This window comes from Balaenoptera musculus, chromosome 4 (genome assembly GCF_009873245.2).
Source record: "Balaenoptera musculus isolate JJ_BM4_2016_0621 chromosome 4, mBalMus1.pri.v3, whole genome shotgun sequence".
In the NCBI taxonomy this organism is placed as follows: domain Eukaryota; kingdom Metazoa; phylum Chordata; class Mammalia; order Artiodactyla; family Balaenopteridae; genus Balaenoptera; species Balaenoptera musculus.
This window is the reverse complement of record NC_045788.1, coordinates 19,366,235-19,383,421: the sequence shown is the minus strand read 5'-3', so window position 1 is coordinate 19,383,421 and position 17,187 is coordinate 19,366,235. Positions and strand designations below refer to the sequence as shown.

The window sequence follows — 17,187 nt, the reverse complement described above, 5'->3', positions numbered from 1 at the left end:
AAGATTTTTTTTTGATGTGGACCATTTTTGAAGTCTTTATTGAATTTGTTACAATACTGCTTCTGTTTTATGTTTTGGTTTTTTGACCATGAGGCATGTGGGATCTTAGCTCCCCGACCTGGGATCGAACCCGCACCTCCTGCACTGGAAGCGTGGAGTCTTAACCACTGGACCACCAGGGAAGTCCCCCAAAGGGCATTCTTTTTTTTTTCTCATTAAACTTTTTTAATGGGTCTCAAATTCTGTGACAGATTTTTGGTCAAGTTGTTTCCATTAAAAAGTACTGATTTTAAAAACTAATAACTTAAAACTGCCACACACAAAACAAATGGTCCACAAAACATTCTCCTTTCCTTCTGAAGGTTTTACGATGCATTGTTATCATTAACCAGTCTTTTGCTATTAAACTTAAATGGCCAATTGGGACAACAGTTCTGGGGCCGTTCTTCCACCTCTGATTAAGACCGGGGTGGCAGGTATTGGGGATAACATTCATTTAGCCTTCTGAGCTTTCTGGACAGACTTGGTGACCTTGCCAGCTCCAGCTGCCTTCTTGTCCACTGCTTTGATGACACCCACAGCAGCCATCTGTCTCATGTCACGAACAGCAAAAAGGCCCAGACGAGGACAGTCAGAGAAGCTCTCAACACACATGGGTTTGCCAGGAACCATATCAACGATGGCAGCATCACCAGATTTCAAGAATTTGGGACCATCATCTTCCAGCTTTTTCCCAGAATGACGATCAATCTTCTCCTTCAGCTCAGCAAACTTGCAAGCAATGTGAGCTGTGTGACAATCCAGACAGGTGCACATCCAGCACTGATTTGGCCTGGATGGGTCAAGATAATCACCTGAGCTGTGAAGCCAGCTGCTTCCATCGGTGGGTCATTTTTGCTGTCATCAGCCACATTGCCACGATGAACATCTTTGACAGACACGTTCTTGACACTGAAGCCCACATTGTCCCCAGGGAGGGCTTCACTCAAAGCTTCATGGTGCATTTCAACAGACTTCACTTCAGTTGTCACGTTGACTGGAGCAAAGGTGACCACCAGGCCAGGTTTGAGAACACCAGTCTCCACTCGACCCACAGGGACAGTGCCAATACCACCAATTTTGTAGACATCCTGGAGGGGCAAACGCAAGGGCTTGTCAGTTGGGCGAGTTGGTAGGAGGATGCAATCCAGAGCTTCAAGCAGTGTGGTTCCACTGGCATTGCCATCTTTTCGGGTGACTTTCCATCCCTTGAACCACGGCATGTTAGCACTGGGCTCCAGCATGTTGTCACCAGTCCAGCCAGAAATTGGCACAAATGCTACTGTGTCGGGGTTGTAGCCAAGTTTCTTAATGCAGGTGCTGACTTCCTTAACAATTTCCTCATATCTCTTCCGGCTGTAGGGTGGCCCAGTGGAATCCATTTTGTTAACTCCAACAATGAGTTGTTTCACACCCAGAGTGCAGGCCAGAAGGGCACGCTCACGGGTCTGCCCATTCTTGGAAATACCTGCTTCAAATCCACCAACGCCAGCAGCAACAATCAGGACAGCACAGTCAGCCTGGGATGTGCCTGTAATCATGTTTTTGATGAAGTCTCTGTGTCCTGGGGCATCAGTGATGGTCACATAGTACTTGCTGGTCTCGAATTTCCATAGGGAGATATCAGTGGTGATACCACGCTCGCGTTCAGCTTTCAGTTTGTCCAAGACCCAGGCATACTTGAAGGAGCCCTTTCCCATCTCAGCAGCCTCCTTCTCGAACTTTTCAATGGTTCTCCTGTCGATGCCACCACGTTTGTAGATGAGATGGCCAGTAGTGGTAGACTTCTCTGAATCTACGTGTCCAGTGACAACGATGTTGATGTGGGTCTTCTCCTTTCCCATTTTTGCTTAGGTTTAGCGGTGGTTTTCATGACACCTGTGTCTTGGCGGCAAACCCGTTGCAAAAAAGCCCAACGGGCATTCTTACACACGCACTCCTGCTGACTCCACTGATGTTGTCGACCCCCTCCCCACCCGCAAAGAAGAGAGGAGACCCTTTTCCGGGTGTCCTACAGGGATGGGGATGGGACACAAGGAGGCCACGCTGGGCTGTCGTCCTCCTGAGAAAGGCCCTGCTCTGCGGGTGCCTCTGCAGTGGTTTCTCCTCTACCAGAAAACGGCCCCTCATTTCATTCGCTTTTCTCCTGATGAAGCACTGACTTTCATCCCTTTTTTTCCTCTGCTCTTGGGAGGTAAACATTTAACCATGAAAACTGCTTTTAAATCTGCCCAACTCTTCTGCTTAACATCACCCTGCTAAAAGTGCCTTAAGGGAAACAACTGCTTTGCCAGCTTGGAATTCTGTCTAGCACTGTTCTAGAATCCATAGATTCCTTAACAGCACACCCAGCCTGCGAACTGGCCTAAGTCGGCTGGACCCAGCAGGATGACAGAGCAGATAATACTCCAAAGAGAGTCATCGGTGAGGAGAATGCGGGTGCCAGGAGCCTGTCACCCTTGCTGAGGAATACGGGCTCGGAGCAGAGAAGGACTGCCCTGAGCTACCAGCAGAGTCGTTTCGAGGAGACCTGAGTGTAATCCTAAGTCGCCAGAGAGTTCAGTGATCCAGTTAGGCCTGGTACAGCCTGGAGGGTAAAAAATTTATCCTCTTACTTATAAAACTAGTAAAAGGCCAACCATCCTCCTCCTCCTCCTCCTCCTCTTCCTCCTCCTCCTTCTCCTCCTCCTCCTCCTCCAGGCTGATTAAGGCCAAGGTGAGGTGGGAATGAGGATCTTTAAAGTCCTTAAGTTTTGACGGGTCGGTTTAATGTGTAATCTGTGTAAAGAACTGGAGAAACAGGGACTGAGATTTACATTGCAGATGTTCACTGCGGCATTCATGCCACAGATTTTTTCTTTTTATAAATTTATTTTATTTTTATTTATTTGTTATTTTTGGCTGTGTTGGGTCTTCGTTGCTGCGTGCGGGCTTTCTCTAGTTGCGGTGAGCAGGGGCTACTACTCTACGTTGCGGTGCGCGGGCTTCTCATTGCGGTGGTTTCCCTTGTTGCAGAGCATGGGCTCTAAGCACGCGGGCTTCAGCAGATGCAGCACGTGGGCTCAGTAGTTGTGGCTCGTGGGCTCTAGAGTGCAGGCTCAGTAGTCGTGGCGCACGGGCTTAGTTGCTCCACGGCATGTGGGATCTTCCTGGACCAGGGCTCAAACCCGTGTCCCCCGCATTGGCAGGCAGATTCTTAACTACTGCGCCACCACGGAAGCCCCACAGATTTTTATTGAATGCCTATATGAACTGGGCACTGAGCGAGGAGCTGAGTGTACAGAGAGGAACAAGAAACACACCTGAAAAGAACATTTGATCTGGAGGAAAAGTTGGACATAAAAATAGGTAAGTGCAAATCAACACGGGAAGTGGAGTGGGTGTGAGAGAAGGGTCCCAGTGCGGGTGCCTGAGCTTGGACTTGAAGGAGGAGTCAAGGGAGTCAGACTGACAGATCAAGGGAGAAATTCCAGACAGAGAGAGGAAACACCACCCACCTCGGCCCGCCACAGAAACAGGGCAAACTGGGACATAACCAAAATAGTGATGTTAGAGAAATGGTCAGGCAACTTCTGGTCTATTTGTATTAAGGATATCATAATCCTTAAGAATGTTTTTGAAGAATGTTTGTAAGACAATGTTAAGGACATAAAAACAAAAAATTTTTCAAAGGTACAAGTTTTCAAAAAACTTTTCGTAGACCTTTCATACTAAGGAAGTGCACCCAGACATAGAGTGTATCTCCAGGTGGCAGGAATGTAAATGCTTACTCTAATATTTACTTGTAGATCATTTCCAAATTTTCTAACATGGGAATATTTGCACTTTTATAACCGGAAAAATGAGATCTTTAACCAGTTACTTTAAAAAGTAAACACAGTATGGGCAAAAGAATGGAGTGGGTGAATCTGGAGTCTTGAAACACCCCATGTCCTGGAGGAGTTCCTTGGCTTTTCACTGTGAGCATTTCAAGGACTAGTGACCCCGGGCACACTGGGATGGGACTTCTCAGTCCCGCCTGGCCTCCTACAGAGAGAGGGTACACCGGAGCTGAGCCCTGACTCCCAGTGTGGCCCGAGGGACTCAAGTCTCATCCCCTTGACTTGAAGTGACAGGGTGTGTAAAGAGAACGGGGCTTGGTCCCTTTAATAGTTCCCACTGGGGCAGAAAACATCTTAACTGTCTCTTCGCTATTTGCCATAGAGGAGGGGGAGTGGGGAAGCACTTTCCTCCAGCACATGGGGACACTTCTGGGCTATGAGCTCTAGGTTTCCTGAGATTTAAAAATCCTTGGGACTCCTCCAGGAGAAGTAACTCTGAATGGCGGGGTGGGAGGAGCAGGCAGAAGAGAAGGCAAGGCCCCAGTCCCCTGCTCCTCTGTGTCGCTGGGTGGTGGCCTTCACGGGTCATCGGGGCGCGGCTCACACCTCCCAGTGGCTCCCCCGAAGTCACTGGGGACATTCCCACAGAGGGGCCAGCTCTGCCTGCTGTCTCGGGCTCGACGAGCAACCCATAAACATGGGGCAGGGAAGGGCAGATCGTGCACAGATGCAGGAGGCAGCCTTCGGAGCTCCAGCCAGGGCCCAGGCCTCGGGGGCGGGGAGGCACCAAGCAGCAAAAGTTACCCCAGGAAGGGTCTTGAGGAGCCCAGAGCATGAAGGACTGACTCTGAAGACCAGACGGGAAGTTTCTGGAGCGCTAGAGCTGGAATTCCATGAATGGAACCCCAGGAAGGGCTGAGGGCCAGGCTGGAGTCTCTGACAGACGCTGCCCCCGGCAGCCGTCCATCCCTGGAGCCATGTTTGCTGCTGGGCCACTTGGTAATGAGTTTCATATTAGAAAAAGGGAGAGTTAGGAGGCCTGGGAAATTGAGGAGGATACAGTGACAGCCCCCCGAGCACGTACTCGTGCCAGGCTTCGAACAAGCAGCTTTTCAGACTCAACTCATCGCAAACGCGTATAGAAACTGAGCCTTCGAGGCCGACAGCTGGGTGAGTGGTGGAGCTGGGGTGTCACCAGCTCTGTGGGATCAAGGGCTCCAGTTTTGTCACTGTGCTCTCCACGGCCCCCAGCCCTGGCAAGATGGGCTGATCGAAGAGGCTCCTTATTTCTTGAAAAATACGTCTAAAAACTGAGTGGTGGGGCTTCCCTGGTGGCGCAGTGGTTGAGAATCTGCCTGCCAATGCAGGGGACACAGGTTCGACCCCTGGTCTGGGAAGATCCCACATGCCGCGGAGCAACTAGGCCCGTGAGCCACAATTACTGAGCCTGCGCGTCTGGAGCCTGTGCTCCGCAACAAGAGAGGCCGCGATAGTGAGAGGCCCGCGCACCGCGATGAAGAGTGGCCCCCGCTCGCCACAACTAGAGAAAGCCCTCGCACAGAAACGAAGACCCAACACAGCCAAAAATAAAAATAAATAAATAAATTAAAAAAAAAAAAAGAGACAGCAGAGAACTTGTTCTTAAAAAAAAAAACAAAACTGAGTGGGAGGAGCATTCACATGCAAACAGCAGGCGGCAGCCGCTCCCCCGTTCAGAAGATGAACTGCCTTCTCTCCATGTGGCCGGGCCACGTCCACAAGCCAAGGGGCTCCCCAGCATCTTCACCCGTGACCCCTTCCAAAGCAGAAGAATCCTTTCCTGAGCTGTGTGTTCCATGGAACGGAACCAGAGGCGGAGCAGGTCCCTCTGACGTTGGACCAGAGACAACCTCCTTTAACAGGTTTTTACAGGTGGGGACAATGAGACCCAGTGAGGGAAAGCAACCTCTCTGATCACCTGGAGGCAGCAGCTTGGAGCCAAGTGTTGAGAAGGAGTCTAATGGGGCTGGAAAGAACAGCTCCATTGAGAACGGACCGCCGTGGCCTGGCAGGGGAGAGCGATGGCCTCTGGGCTCTGGCTCAGCCTGGCCTTGGCCTCCGTCCCCTCACAGGGACTTGGTGCAAATTAGAGCAAGGTGCACACACAGCCGGGCAAGCAGCAGGGGGCTGGGATCCACCCTCACTCACTGGGTGCTGGGTGATGACTTGCACGGCTGCGAGGCCCTCAAGACCTTTTCTTCAACCCCCTGACTACTGGTTTGCCATCTGTTAATTAGTAAAAATACTTCTCAAAGGAGGTCAGATGCCATCAATCCCCATTCATGCAAGAACACCAGTTCTCAAAACAGGAAGAAGGTGTGCTGAAAGGTCCACGTGTACGATAGAGACACCGTGCTCTGAAATTGTGGACAAGGGTCACTCTGTCCCTACCACACGGGAGCCACGTCTCTCTGTCTTCATAAACAGTGCGTGTCCTCAGGAGGCAGGGAGAGGCCAGAAGAAGGATATTCAAACAAGTAGGTTCCAGATTTTCCACATCATCCTTGGGCTTGGAAACCTTCACGAGGCGGGTCCAAAAGCCCACACTTACATCTATGTGCGTGCTCTTCACAGGTGTTCACACAGACAACCAACTTCCCCAGACCTGCTTCACATTCTGGATTCCCAGTCCCAGGAATGGGCACCCAGCTCCCCAAATCAGAAAGCAGAAGACCCTGATCCCTCCCTCCCTGCACTCTAGAGGCCGCCAAGCACCTGGAGTCCCACTCCGTACAGCTCTCACCCTCAGCTCTTAGTCTCCACTATGACCATCTTGGCTCAAATCACTTTCTCAACTGGTCTCTTTCCTCCAGCTTCACTCCTCCCTGCATGCTGCTTGTTCCAGGGCCTTTCCAAAACCTTGCCCAGACTCCTTTCAGCCTTCAGAATCAGCCCCAGCCTCCATCAGACCTGCCTCAATTTGGCCCCGTCCCTCAGCCTACACCGCACACGCCTGCCAGGCCAAACCACACAGCACCCCGCCAGATACCGGCCACACAGCGCCTCCATGCTGCGCTCGCAAGCTGCCACCTGCTTGGACTGCCCTTTGCGGTACCACTGCCTCAATCCAAAAGGTTATCCAGGCCCTGGCCCTGCAAACTGGCCAGCCAAGCCTGCCAGAAGGGTCTGGAGAACATAGGCGGAGGCCAGGCCCTTCCCAGGACCCTGCCAAGGAGGCAGGAGGCTGTGGTCTGGGGACAATCTGATGTGGAAACCAGGTAGGGTATCCTTCCCTCCAGGCCTTTGACCCTGGACTGGACCCTGTTCAGACTCCTGTTTCCAGCTTCCCTGAGACCTCTATGGCAACTACCTGTTACGCATCTGCCTCCCGCCCCAGACTGCCCTCTTGGGAGGTGAGACACCATCGCCTTCCTCTGTGTGTCCCTGCACCCAGCTGGGTCAGGCCTGGGGTGTGGTTTATGGGGTGAGAACCAGGAGATACTGTCTTGTGTTGTGTCTCATCCATCAGTCTGAGCTCCCTGTTGGCTATGTCCACGTAGTTCTGGGGACCCCTCCCCCAAGAGGAGCCAGAACGGTTTCTATGGCATTTGTGGGTGGAGGGTGTTGGGGGATTGGGGGTGTCAAGGCTCTTACAGGATCTGATTCTTACCCCAATTTCAGAAACGTTGCCTTTGCATACAGCTAAGTGTCTGGAGGCCTCCCTAACACTGGGAGGGGCAGAAAGAAAGGGCTGTCACTTGGTATCACGGGCCCACCCTCGTGGGCTGAGGCTGCCATGGGGTCACGACAGAGGTCTGACAGGCAGCCTGGGCTCCCTCAACAGTGAACAAGGAGTGTGAACAGGTCCAAGCCTGCTCTCTGGGTCCACATTTTCCACGATCACAAGCCATCAATCCCCTTTCATGCAAGAAAACCAAGGTCTGGGCGAGACAGGCCCCAAACACCGTCTCCATGGCTGCTACCCAATATATATGTAAACCTCTTTACAAAGCTTTACTGTCAATCCATATATTAGTATCATGGGCTAAATTGTGTCTCCCAAAATTTATATGTTGAAGTCCTAACCCCTAGTCCCTTAGAATGTGACTGTATTTAGAAATAGGGTCTTTATAGAGGTGATTAAGTTAAAATGAGGCCATTAGGGTGGGCCCTAATCTAACCTGACTGATGACCTTATAAGAAGAGGCAATTTAGACAGAGGTAAGTACAGAGGGAAGACCATGTGAAGACACAGGGGAAGATAGCCAACTACAAGCCAAGGAGAGGCCTCAGAAGAAACCAACCCTGCTGACACCTTGATCTTGATAAATTTCTGTTAAGCCACCCACTCCATAGTACTTTATGGCAACCCTGGAAAACTAATGCAATAAGGCTTAATTTCTCTTTTAACATAAAATAAATATAAATAGGCCTTTCTAATATCTTCTCAACCCACTTCAGATGCTACTGTCTTGGGCAAGTGTGAGGAACCTATAGCCTGGCTGGATTTTAGAGTACAGGCCTCAAGCCAGAGGAAATGAGGGGTCTGGTGGCCTCTGGACACCTCTCCCTGTGTGCCTGAATGTTTCTGGAAGAAATCAGAGACAACCAATACCAGTTCATCACCCAGAGAAGGGGGTCTGCTGCAGACCAAGTCTTAGACTGAATGCCCCTCTTGCAGTTGTTTCCCAAACTCATAAGACTCACTGAGGTTCCTTAGTCCCACCTGGGGGTTGTGAGGTGAGGCCTAAAACTTGCTTCTATTAAGTGGGCCAGGCGATTCCCAGGACCCAGAAGCCTTTGAGAAGCCATAGTCCAGGCCATTCCACACCAGGAGATGGTTTTGTAGCTGTAGAGTGTGAGTGTGTGTGTGGGTGTGTCTCGGTGCGTCTGAACATCTCTACCAGGCGAGGGAGCGGGAGAAGCCCCTGAGCCAGCGCGGCGGCCGCCGGCCTCTCCTCTCCCCCCTGGCAGCCCCATCCCGGCACTCCCATCTCTAGCCCCTCCCTCTGACCGGGCCTCTGCCAAAGGCAACCAGTCTGCAGTTTCTGTCACAGCTGTATTTGTCAGTGCTGTGCCCTGCGTTTCTTCTTTCAATCAACAGGCGGGTGGAAGAAGTGTCTTCTGCTTCCCTCACGAGTTAACTTTACAGAGTCCCAGACGCCCTTGTTTTTCTCCTGGGTGTGGCCCGCCCGTGATTTTTCTCCCAGGTTCTGGGCCCTCAGGTGAAACCCAGGTTCCTGCTGCCAGCACAGCCGGACCAGAAGTGGCAATGAGGCCGAGGGGCGCCGCGGCGAGGGACATGGCCACCGCCCCCAGGGTCTGTGCGCCGCGATCCGCGGGGGACCAGGTGTGCGGGTCTCCAGGCTCCCTCCCTCCCTCGGGTCTGCGCGCCCCAGCTCCCCGGAAGACCGCAGGTTCCTTCCGAACCTTCAAGGGCATCCGCCCCACCTCCGACCCCCGCCCGGCTCGGCCCGGCTCACCCAGGCGGGCAGGTGCTGGCCCCGCAGCTCGCGGCTGATGAACTGGCGTTCGTTGTTTAGGAATTCGAAGGCGGCCGCCAGGCGCCCGAGCTTCCCGCGGCGGTTCCTGCGCCACCACATCCACCCCAGGGCGCCGAGCAGCAGCCAGGTGAAGCTGATCCCCAGGTAGCCGGCTAGATAGACGGGCGTCAGGTAGAACAGCACGCGCGCCGCGAAGGTGTAGAGCTCGGGCAGCAGCTGGCTGGACAGGCACGGCTCGGGGCCCGGCGCGCACTCGGTCCCCCGGGCACCAGGGGCGCCGGGGGCGCAGGGCTCCTCCGCTGGCATCTCTTCGTCTCCGTCCGCCCTTTCCGAGAGCTTCACCTGAGGTCAGGTCCGCGAGCCGCGACGCCCAGGCACATCTGTCCTCCAAGGGGGAGGACCGGACCGCCGCGCCGCGCCGCACCTGCCCTGGCTGACTCGCCCGCGCAGTTTCCGCGCCCCGAACTCCTAGTTCTAAACTGGGAATGCGCTGCGCCGCCGCGGCGCTCCCCTCCTCGCCCAGCCCGCAGGTCCGGATGTCTCCGCCCCCGGGGGCGGGCCCAGGCGGAAGGGGGCGGGGCCAGGCTGCTCAGCTGGCGCCGCGGAGGTGTAAAAAGAAACCTGGGGTTGAGGCAGCCTTCAGACCCAATGTCCCGCGCAGGCGTCCGAAGAGGTTGCAGCTGCCACACCCAGGTCCTACCCCAGGCAGTTGATGACTCACAGAGGCATGTGGACAAATGGCTTGTCATGGATAAACATCACCTAAAACCTGTTTCCTACACCCAGTCTGCAATATGTAGACGAGTGTAGTTGGCTCTTACCTGGGCATTCGAGGGCCTCCCAGCCCAGGGTGGGCCCGGCCCTGTGTCTGAGCTCCCTGGGTGGACCTTAGAGCCCTGTATCGCTGCCCCCTCCTCTTGCATCTATAAAGCTTAGACCTAGCACCCCGCCCCACCTGGTCGAGCTCAGGGTCCTTCCTCTGCCCCACAGCACTCTCTACCCTGCACTCCCACCCTCTGTGCTGGGTGTCAGTTTGGAACATCATTCTCTGCATCAGTCAGATCGGGAGTTTCCCGGGCCGGGCCAGTCCTCCTCATTTGGGGCGCCCAGTACGGCAAGCGACGGTGACTAACAAGAGAAATAATGAGCAAGCCCTGGGGTGCTTGGCGGCCAGTTGTGAAGCCCAAGGTTTCTACCTAATCCTTTCTGAATGATCAGAGCAGGTGAAAGTCTTGTGGATGACATACATTTTAGGCGGCTCACCTGAGTGGGCACGTCGATTACTGGAATGTGATTTTGGAGTTGACAAATGATTTGGAATTATTCTACACTCTTTCAGTAGTTTTATTGAAGGACCAGACCCAATGGACAGCAAGCACAATGTATCTGAATTCTCTTTTCCTCTGTCCTTCAGGTATCTCTCTGTCTGTCTTTCTGGCTTTTTCCTTCCTCTTTCCTGGATAAAATTACTGGCTGTGATGAGTTTTTTCAGCAACACGTGTGTTCCTAGTGGTCAGAATAGCTGGACCCTCCTCTGTTGTTCTTGGTCTTCCAGGACTGGCCAAAACAGAAGCTGAAACCTCCCAGCTTAACATCCTGTTACACTACATTTCCCAGCGTAACCTAGGAAGTCAATGTAGGAAATGCATCTCACTCGAGTTCCTTTCTGGAGAGTTCCTTTTTGAATGTACCTAATCCTATTAAAGGCTCTGAGAAGTCCTGCAGATAAAAAGCTGTTATATTTGATTTAACCCACTGTTTCCCAAATTATTTGACCACAGAACTCCGTTCTCAAAACACTGCTCTAGTGGTTGACCCAGGTCAGCTTGAGCTAAAGGAAGAGAATGTATGATAGGGATTCTAGGGAAGGCCCCTGGAACCTGAGGCAGGAATGCAGCTGACTCCCATGATGGATGGACCCAGAAGTTAACTGGCTGGACTTGGCTCAGCATCCCTGCTGCTCTCTTCGCTGACCTGCCTCCTTTGCCTTTGGCTGAAGTGGAGAACACAGCACCTTCCTCACAGCTTCCAGGGTCACAGAGCTTCACAGAGAGACTGCTTGACCCTTATCCTTCCCAATTCCAAATGCCTTGGAGAGAGGACCCAACTGTATCTATTACCCCCTTCCCTCTTAACACACACCAGGTCTACACCACAGCCCCCTCCTGGGTTAGTGTGTTTGGGGAGGATTACCAGAGAAGGAAGGTTGTTGATTTGGGAGCTGGTGTCCAGAATGAGACCTGGAACACCCGGTGGGACGTGGCTACCCCAGCCGCACTGCCTTCTCTGCTCCTTGAACACACCAAGCTCATTTATGCCTCAAGCCTTGTGTACTTGCTGTTCCCTCTAACCGGAATGATCCCCACATAAATTTCCTCTAAGGTACATTAGGGAAGTGGAATTATGGTTGATTTTCTTTTCTCTCTTTTCTAAATTTATTTATAATGTCATTACGTTACTCTCATAAATTAAATATATAAGAACATTGAGAATATGGCATCTAAAACTCGATATCCCACCTGAGGTCAAATCTGTGCCTAGAATATTGAAGCCATTATTTTCCTTGACCTGGACATGCTACTTTTGTTACGACAGCCAGCAAAAGACATTTTATGTTCTGTTTGATCATAGCAAAACCTGGGGGAAATGATGCCTTCCAGACCCTTTGCCTGAACCCATTTGAGAATTCATCATATTATACCACTTTTCCAGAGAACGCTAGCTTATTTGTTCAGTATATTTACTGACTGCTATTGTGGGTTGAATTGTGTCCCCCCCCGCAAAAAAAATATGTTGAAGTCCTAACCCCTGGTACCTGTGAATGGGATCTTATTTGGAAATAGAGTCTCGGTAGATGTAATCAAGTTAAGATGCGATCATTCTGGCTTAGGGTGGGTCCTACATCCAACGACTGGTGTCCTGATAAAGAGAGAGATTTGGCAACAGAGACACAGAGGAGATATACAAAGGGAGGAAGGCCATGTGAAGAAAGAAGCAGAAACTGGAGTGATGCAGTACAAAACCAAGGGCCAAAGATTGCTGGCAACCACCAGTGCTAGGAAGAGACAAGGAAGGATTCTTCCCGAGAGCCTTCGGAGAGAGCTTGGTCATGCCAACACCTTGATTTCAGACTGCTAGTCTCCAGGACAGTGAAAGAATAAATTTCTGTTCTTTTAAGCCACCCAGTTTGTGGTACTTTGATATGGCAGCCCTTGGAAACTAATACAGCCACTGACTAAGAGCCAGGCACTGTTCTAGCCACAGGAGATTCAGTGTAAACAGAATGGACAAGATCCCTGCTCTCACAGAGCTGCCATTCTAGTGGGGAACACAGACAACAAACAAGCGAATAAAGAACAGAAAATAGCAGGTAAGGGGAAATGGTGTGAGGAAAGGCAATCAGTTGCATGAGAGATAGTGACTGGCAAGGGGCAGAGGGCTGTTTTAACCCAAGTAATTTGGAAAGGGCTCTCTGAGGAGGTGCCATCTGAGTTGAGACCCAACTTTTAAGAAAGACAAAAAGTCTACATACAACTTCATCTTTTTAAAAAAAATTTATCTGTTTATTTATTTTTGGTTGCATTGGGTCTTCACTGCTGTGCGTGGGTTTTCTCTAGTTGTGGTGAGAGGGGGCTACTCTTCGTTGCAGTGAGTGGGCTTCTCATGGTGGTGGCTTCTCTTGTTGCAGAGCACGGGCTCTAGGCATGCGGGCATCAGTAGTTGTGGCATGTGGGCTCAGTAGTTGCGGCTCATGGGGCTCTAGAGCGCAGGCTCAGTAGTTGTGGCACACGGGCTTAGTTGCTACACTGCATGTGGGATCTTCCCGGACCAGGGCTTGAACCTGTGTCCCCTGCATTGGCAGGTGGGTTCTTAACCACTGCACCACCAGGGAAGCCCATACAACTTCATCTTTAAAAGAAATAATATCTAGTAAAAGCATCTCTCTTGGAACAGAAAGATAAAGAGCCTCTGCTCTGTAGATGTCATTAGTTTAACTGTTATATTTGCACGTAGGGCTGGAGTAATTTTGTCTACCCTCTCCATCAGCCTGAGAATTCCATGAGGGCAGTGGCTGTGTCCGATAGATTTTATGTCCTCAGTTCCCAGCCAGAGTTTGACACAAAGAGAGAGGCAAGAGCACAGTCTGTAATTCATTTGCCTGAGTTTAATCTAGACTGGAGGACTTTCTGACTCCAGGGAAGGTCCTTCACTTCTCTGCAGGGCAGTTTCTTCATCTGTAAAATGGAGATTGTAGTAATACTTAAACCATGGGCTGGTGATGAGGATTAAGTAAGACCCAATGTGTATCCGGATAGGAAAGTTGTCAAGAAAGACTTTAGTTTTGTCTGTATTGTTTGACTTATTATAGCAAGAATGTTTTTGTGTATTATCTGTATAATTTTTTTTCTTTCTTTTTTTTTTTTTTTGGGCCGAGCTACACGCGGAATTTGGGATCTTAGTTCCGCAACCAGGGATTGAACCCGTGCCCCCTGCAGTGGAAGCACGGAGTCTTAACCACTGGACCACCAGGGAAGTCCCTGTATAATTAAGAAAAATTTTATTGTGATAAAATACACATGATATTTAATGTCTTAGCCATTTTGAGTGCGCAGTTCAGTGGTATTAAGTACATTCACATCATTATGCAACTATCACACCATCCATTTCCGTAACTTTTTCATCATCCCAAACTGAAACTCTGTGCCCATTAAACAATAACTCCCTGTTCTCCCCTACCTCCAGCCTCTGGCACCCACCATTTTATTTTTTGTCTCTATGAACTTGACTGTTCTTCATACCTCATATAAGTGGAATATTTATCTTTTTATGACCGACTTATTTCCCTTAACACAATGTCTTCAAGGTTCATTCATGTTGTATCATGTGTCAGAATTTCCTTCCTTTTTAAGGCTGAATAACATTCCACTGTATGTATATACCACATTTTGTTTATCCTCTCCTCCACTGATAGACACTTGGGTTGTTTCCACCTTTTGCTTTTTATGAATAATGCTGGTATGAACTTTGGTGTACAAATATCTGTTTGAGGCCCTGATTTCAATTCTTTGGGGTACATACCGAGAAGTGGAATTGCTGAATCATGTGGTATTTCCATGTTTAATTTTTTTAGGAAACACCATAATGTTTCCCATTTGTTTGTCAAATTTAGTTTATTCACGTTCAGGAAATTATAAAAGTAATTCATGCTTGCTTTAACAAATAATACAAAGGTATATAAAGAAGTTTAAAATCATGCACTCCATGTGGGATCAATGCTTCTGTTTAGTTTATATCTTTCCTCACTTCTCTTTCTCTATTTGTACAAAGACATATAAGCAGAGTTAGTTTTGATTGTGGTTCTTTTTTTTCTTTCTTTCCTCCAAAATGAGGATAATATAAACTCAAAAGCTCTCCAGTATCACTCCCACAAAATCTCTATGAGGTCTGTATTAAATATGGAAATTATTTTATAGTTGGTTATAAAACAAAGAGATCAAAATAACATCCATATGCTCATTAAAGTGGTAGCAGTAGGTGGGGGAGGAAACAACCACTAGAATTGTTGGAGCCAGACAAGGCCAAAAAAAAAAAAAAAAATCAGAAAAAAATCGGAAAAAAAAGTCAGAACCCAAAGTAGTTTTCCAGGTAGCTCATCATTCAGAGTATGTTACTCTGCAGATGGTAAATGCATTTTAAATGAGGCCAGCAGAAAACAAAGTTCTCAGGTTTTTTTCTGCAAAAGTAAAAGTAGACATGAGATCTGCCACTCAAATTATGAAATGAAAAATGCCAGGAAATGTGAGAATAGGACTTACTTTTAGCAAAAGAAGTATGGTACAGTGACCACTGCAGTGAGGCTTTCTTGATCTCTTGTTTGAATTCACCAGCGTCCAGCCTATTGTGTGGATGGCCTCTTCCCATCTCCAGGAAGAGTGTCCAAGACCCCCAGCCCCTTATTCTATTGACACTTGTCTCCCACTTCTACTTCCCACTAACAGCACCTGACTGAAATCCATGAATGTTGTCACGTGCGGAATAAGTTTTTTTGATTACAAAAAAGTTTTATCTTTCCAGAAGCATATATACATATTTTAGAATTATTAGATCTGCCTTAAGTGTGTTGGTAATGTTTCTTTAGGCCCTACTATTATGAAGGAAACCTGCAACTATCATTCCTCAATTGAAAAGAGTAGGCTGCTGGTATATATTAGTTGTTTATACCTGTTGTGGTAGATAATCATTTAATATCTGTCAATAATTCAAATTCTGACTGTACTTATAATCCATTAGTGGATTTTTTTAGTGTGGAAACATGATCTGAAAGCTTTGATATTAGTATTTTTATTTGATTTTTGCCCAATATCCTTTCCTTTATCTTGTAACCTGTGAAAAATTGATTTCCTCTCATTTTCCAAAAACAGGCCTAGATCCTCCAATCTGGTGTTTAATTCTACCTTCATCTTTGGCTCTTTCATTCACTCATTCAGTAAGTATTCACTGAGGGTCTTCTAAGTGTCAGACATTGCATAGAACACAGAAGATAAAGCAATGAATAAAACAGACAAAACTCTTGCCTTGGGAAGCTTATGTTCTAATTTTATTCTTCTGGCTTGACTGGCTAGCTAATATATATTTTTTACTAACGTACTCCACTCTACTCTTCAGGGACCTGATATAATTTTGAGCTTCTTCTTCCTGTGACTAGAAGCAGGCAAAAGCACTCCCCTGACCTCAGACAGCAGTCCTAGTTTTCAGCAGAGAATCTCTATCTAGCATCTTGTCCCACACAGTGTTGTCAGAAACCAATTATTCTGTTTCACACACGGTTTGTGTTTCTTTGATCTGGGATCTGTTGTCAGTTATACTCCTGTTACTCTCTGGGAGATTGCTCCTCATGTTCCTGCCTGGGTGACACCTACGATAGAGGATCGTGTCCCACAGAGGCCAGGGACTTGGGGTCTCCCAAGGTGGTGGGTGTTTAGACCCAGAGAGTTTCATCTAACAGTTCCTAAGAGGGTCCTCCAGCCTGGACCTGTGTGAACCATTTGCCAAATGTACGGTGAACTTGCTACACTCCAGACCCAGGGTCCCCAGGGTGTACTTTAAGCTGCATACAAGCAGGCCTTCTAGAGGGCAGGAAGTCCCAGAGGGCAGGGTGAGAGCTGGGGCAGGCGGTAGAGGGGTCTGACTTTTGATACCCTAGGACTCCTACGGGGGAGCTGAGCCGGCAGCCTTCCGGTACAAATCCCGTGAGGCTGGAAAGAGACCCATCTGCTCTGCGATGGTGCCACCTGGTGGACAAGGGGGACACTGGCCCGGCTTCCCTGGCGTTCTCGGAGCAGGTCAGGGGAACCTCAGATGCGGATAACACATACCCACTTAGTAGCAGTGCTGCTACTACTACGAAAATAATGCTGGTAGTGCCAAGAACAGCAGCTATGAAGTATCGAGAACATTCTCTGTATATGCCAGACACAGCATTCTAAGCTCTTTGAATGCACTGACTCATTTAATCCTCACGACAATAGCGGTAAATACTCATATGAGCCTGTTTTTCAGATGATGGAACCCAGGCCCAGAGAGCTGCAATAACTTGCCGAGGCCACGTCGTTAGTGAGGCAGTGATCAGATTCTCTGATTCCAGTTTGGAGCTCGCATGGAGGACACACTTTTAGGTCCTGGCTTTGCCACTCAAGCCTGTGAGAACTGGAGAGAGTTAACATCGCTGCAGCTCAGGTTCCTCTCCTGAGGGGAGCTGCGTGTCCTCCTCTTGCGGACGCAGTGAGGGGTGGTGTGCTGAAAGCGCTCAGCTCTGCAGCCCGGGGGGCACCATTCACACAAAT

The 17,187-nt window shown here is 49.4% G+C and overlaps 1 protein-coding gene, 1 long non-coding RNA gene and 1 pseudogene across 9 annotated transcripts in view; 1 reads left to right on the top strand and 2 right to left on the bottom strand.

Annotated features, from left to right (window-relative positions):
- The window catches only part of ESYT3 (extended synaptotagmin 3), a 49,629-nt gene extending 39,262 nt beyond the window's left edge, over positions 1-10,367 (bottom strand). For 4 of the 8 annotated variants that reach the window (XR_005019695.1, XM_036850397.1, XM_036850399.1 and 1 more), the window contains exon 1: positions 9,323-10,366. Coding sequence is in view for 7 of the 8 variants with exons in the window: in XM_036850397.1 (XP_036706292.1) it covers positions 9,323-9,649 (327 nt within the window). In the remaining variant the exon portion in view is untranslated. Of the gene's footprint in view, positions 1-9,322 lie in introns of all 8 variants that reach the window. The other 4 variants (XM_036850398.1, XM_036850401.1, XM_036850402.1 and 1 more) reach the window with 1 other exon arrangement.
- On the top strand, positions 208-13,485 carry LOC118894302. The gene is made up of 3 exons (XR_005019696.1): positions 208-391; positions 8,674-8,679; positions 13,475-13,485. It is a non-coding gene; the product is annotated as an uncharacterized LOC118894302 (long non-coding RNA).
- LOC118894301 lies at positions 459-1,908 on the bottom strand (annotated as a pseudogene).
- Positions 13,486-17,187: the final 3,702 nt, after the last annotated feature.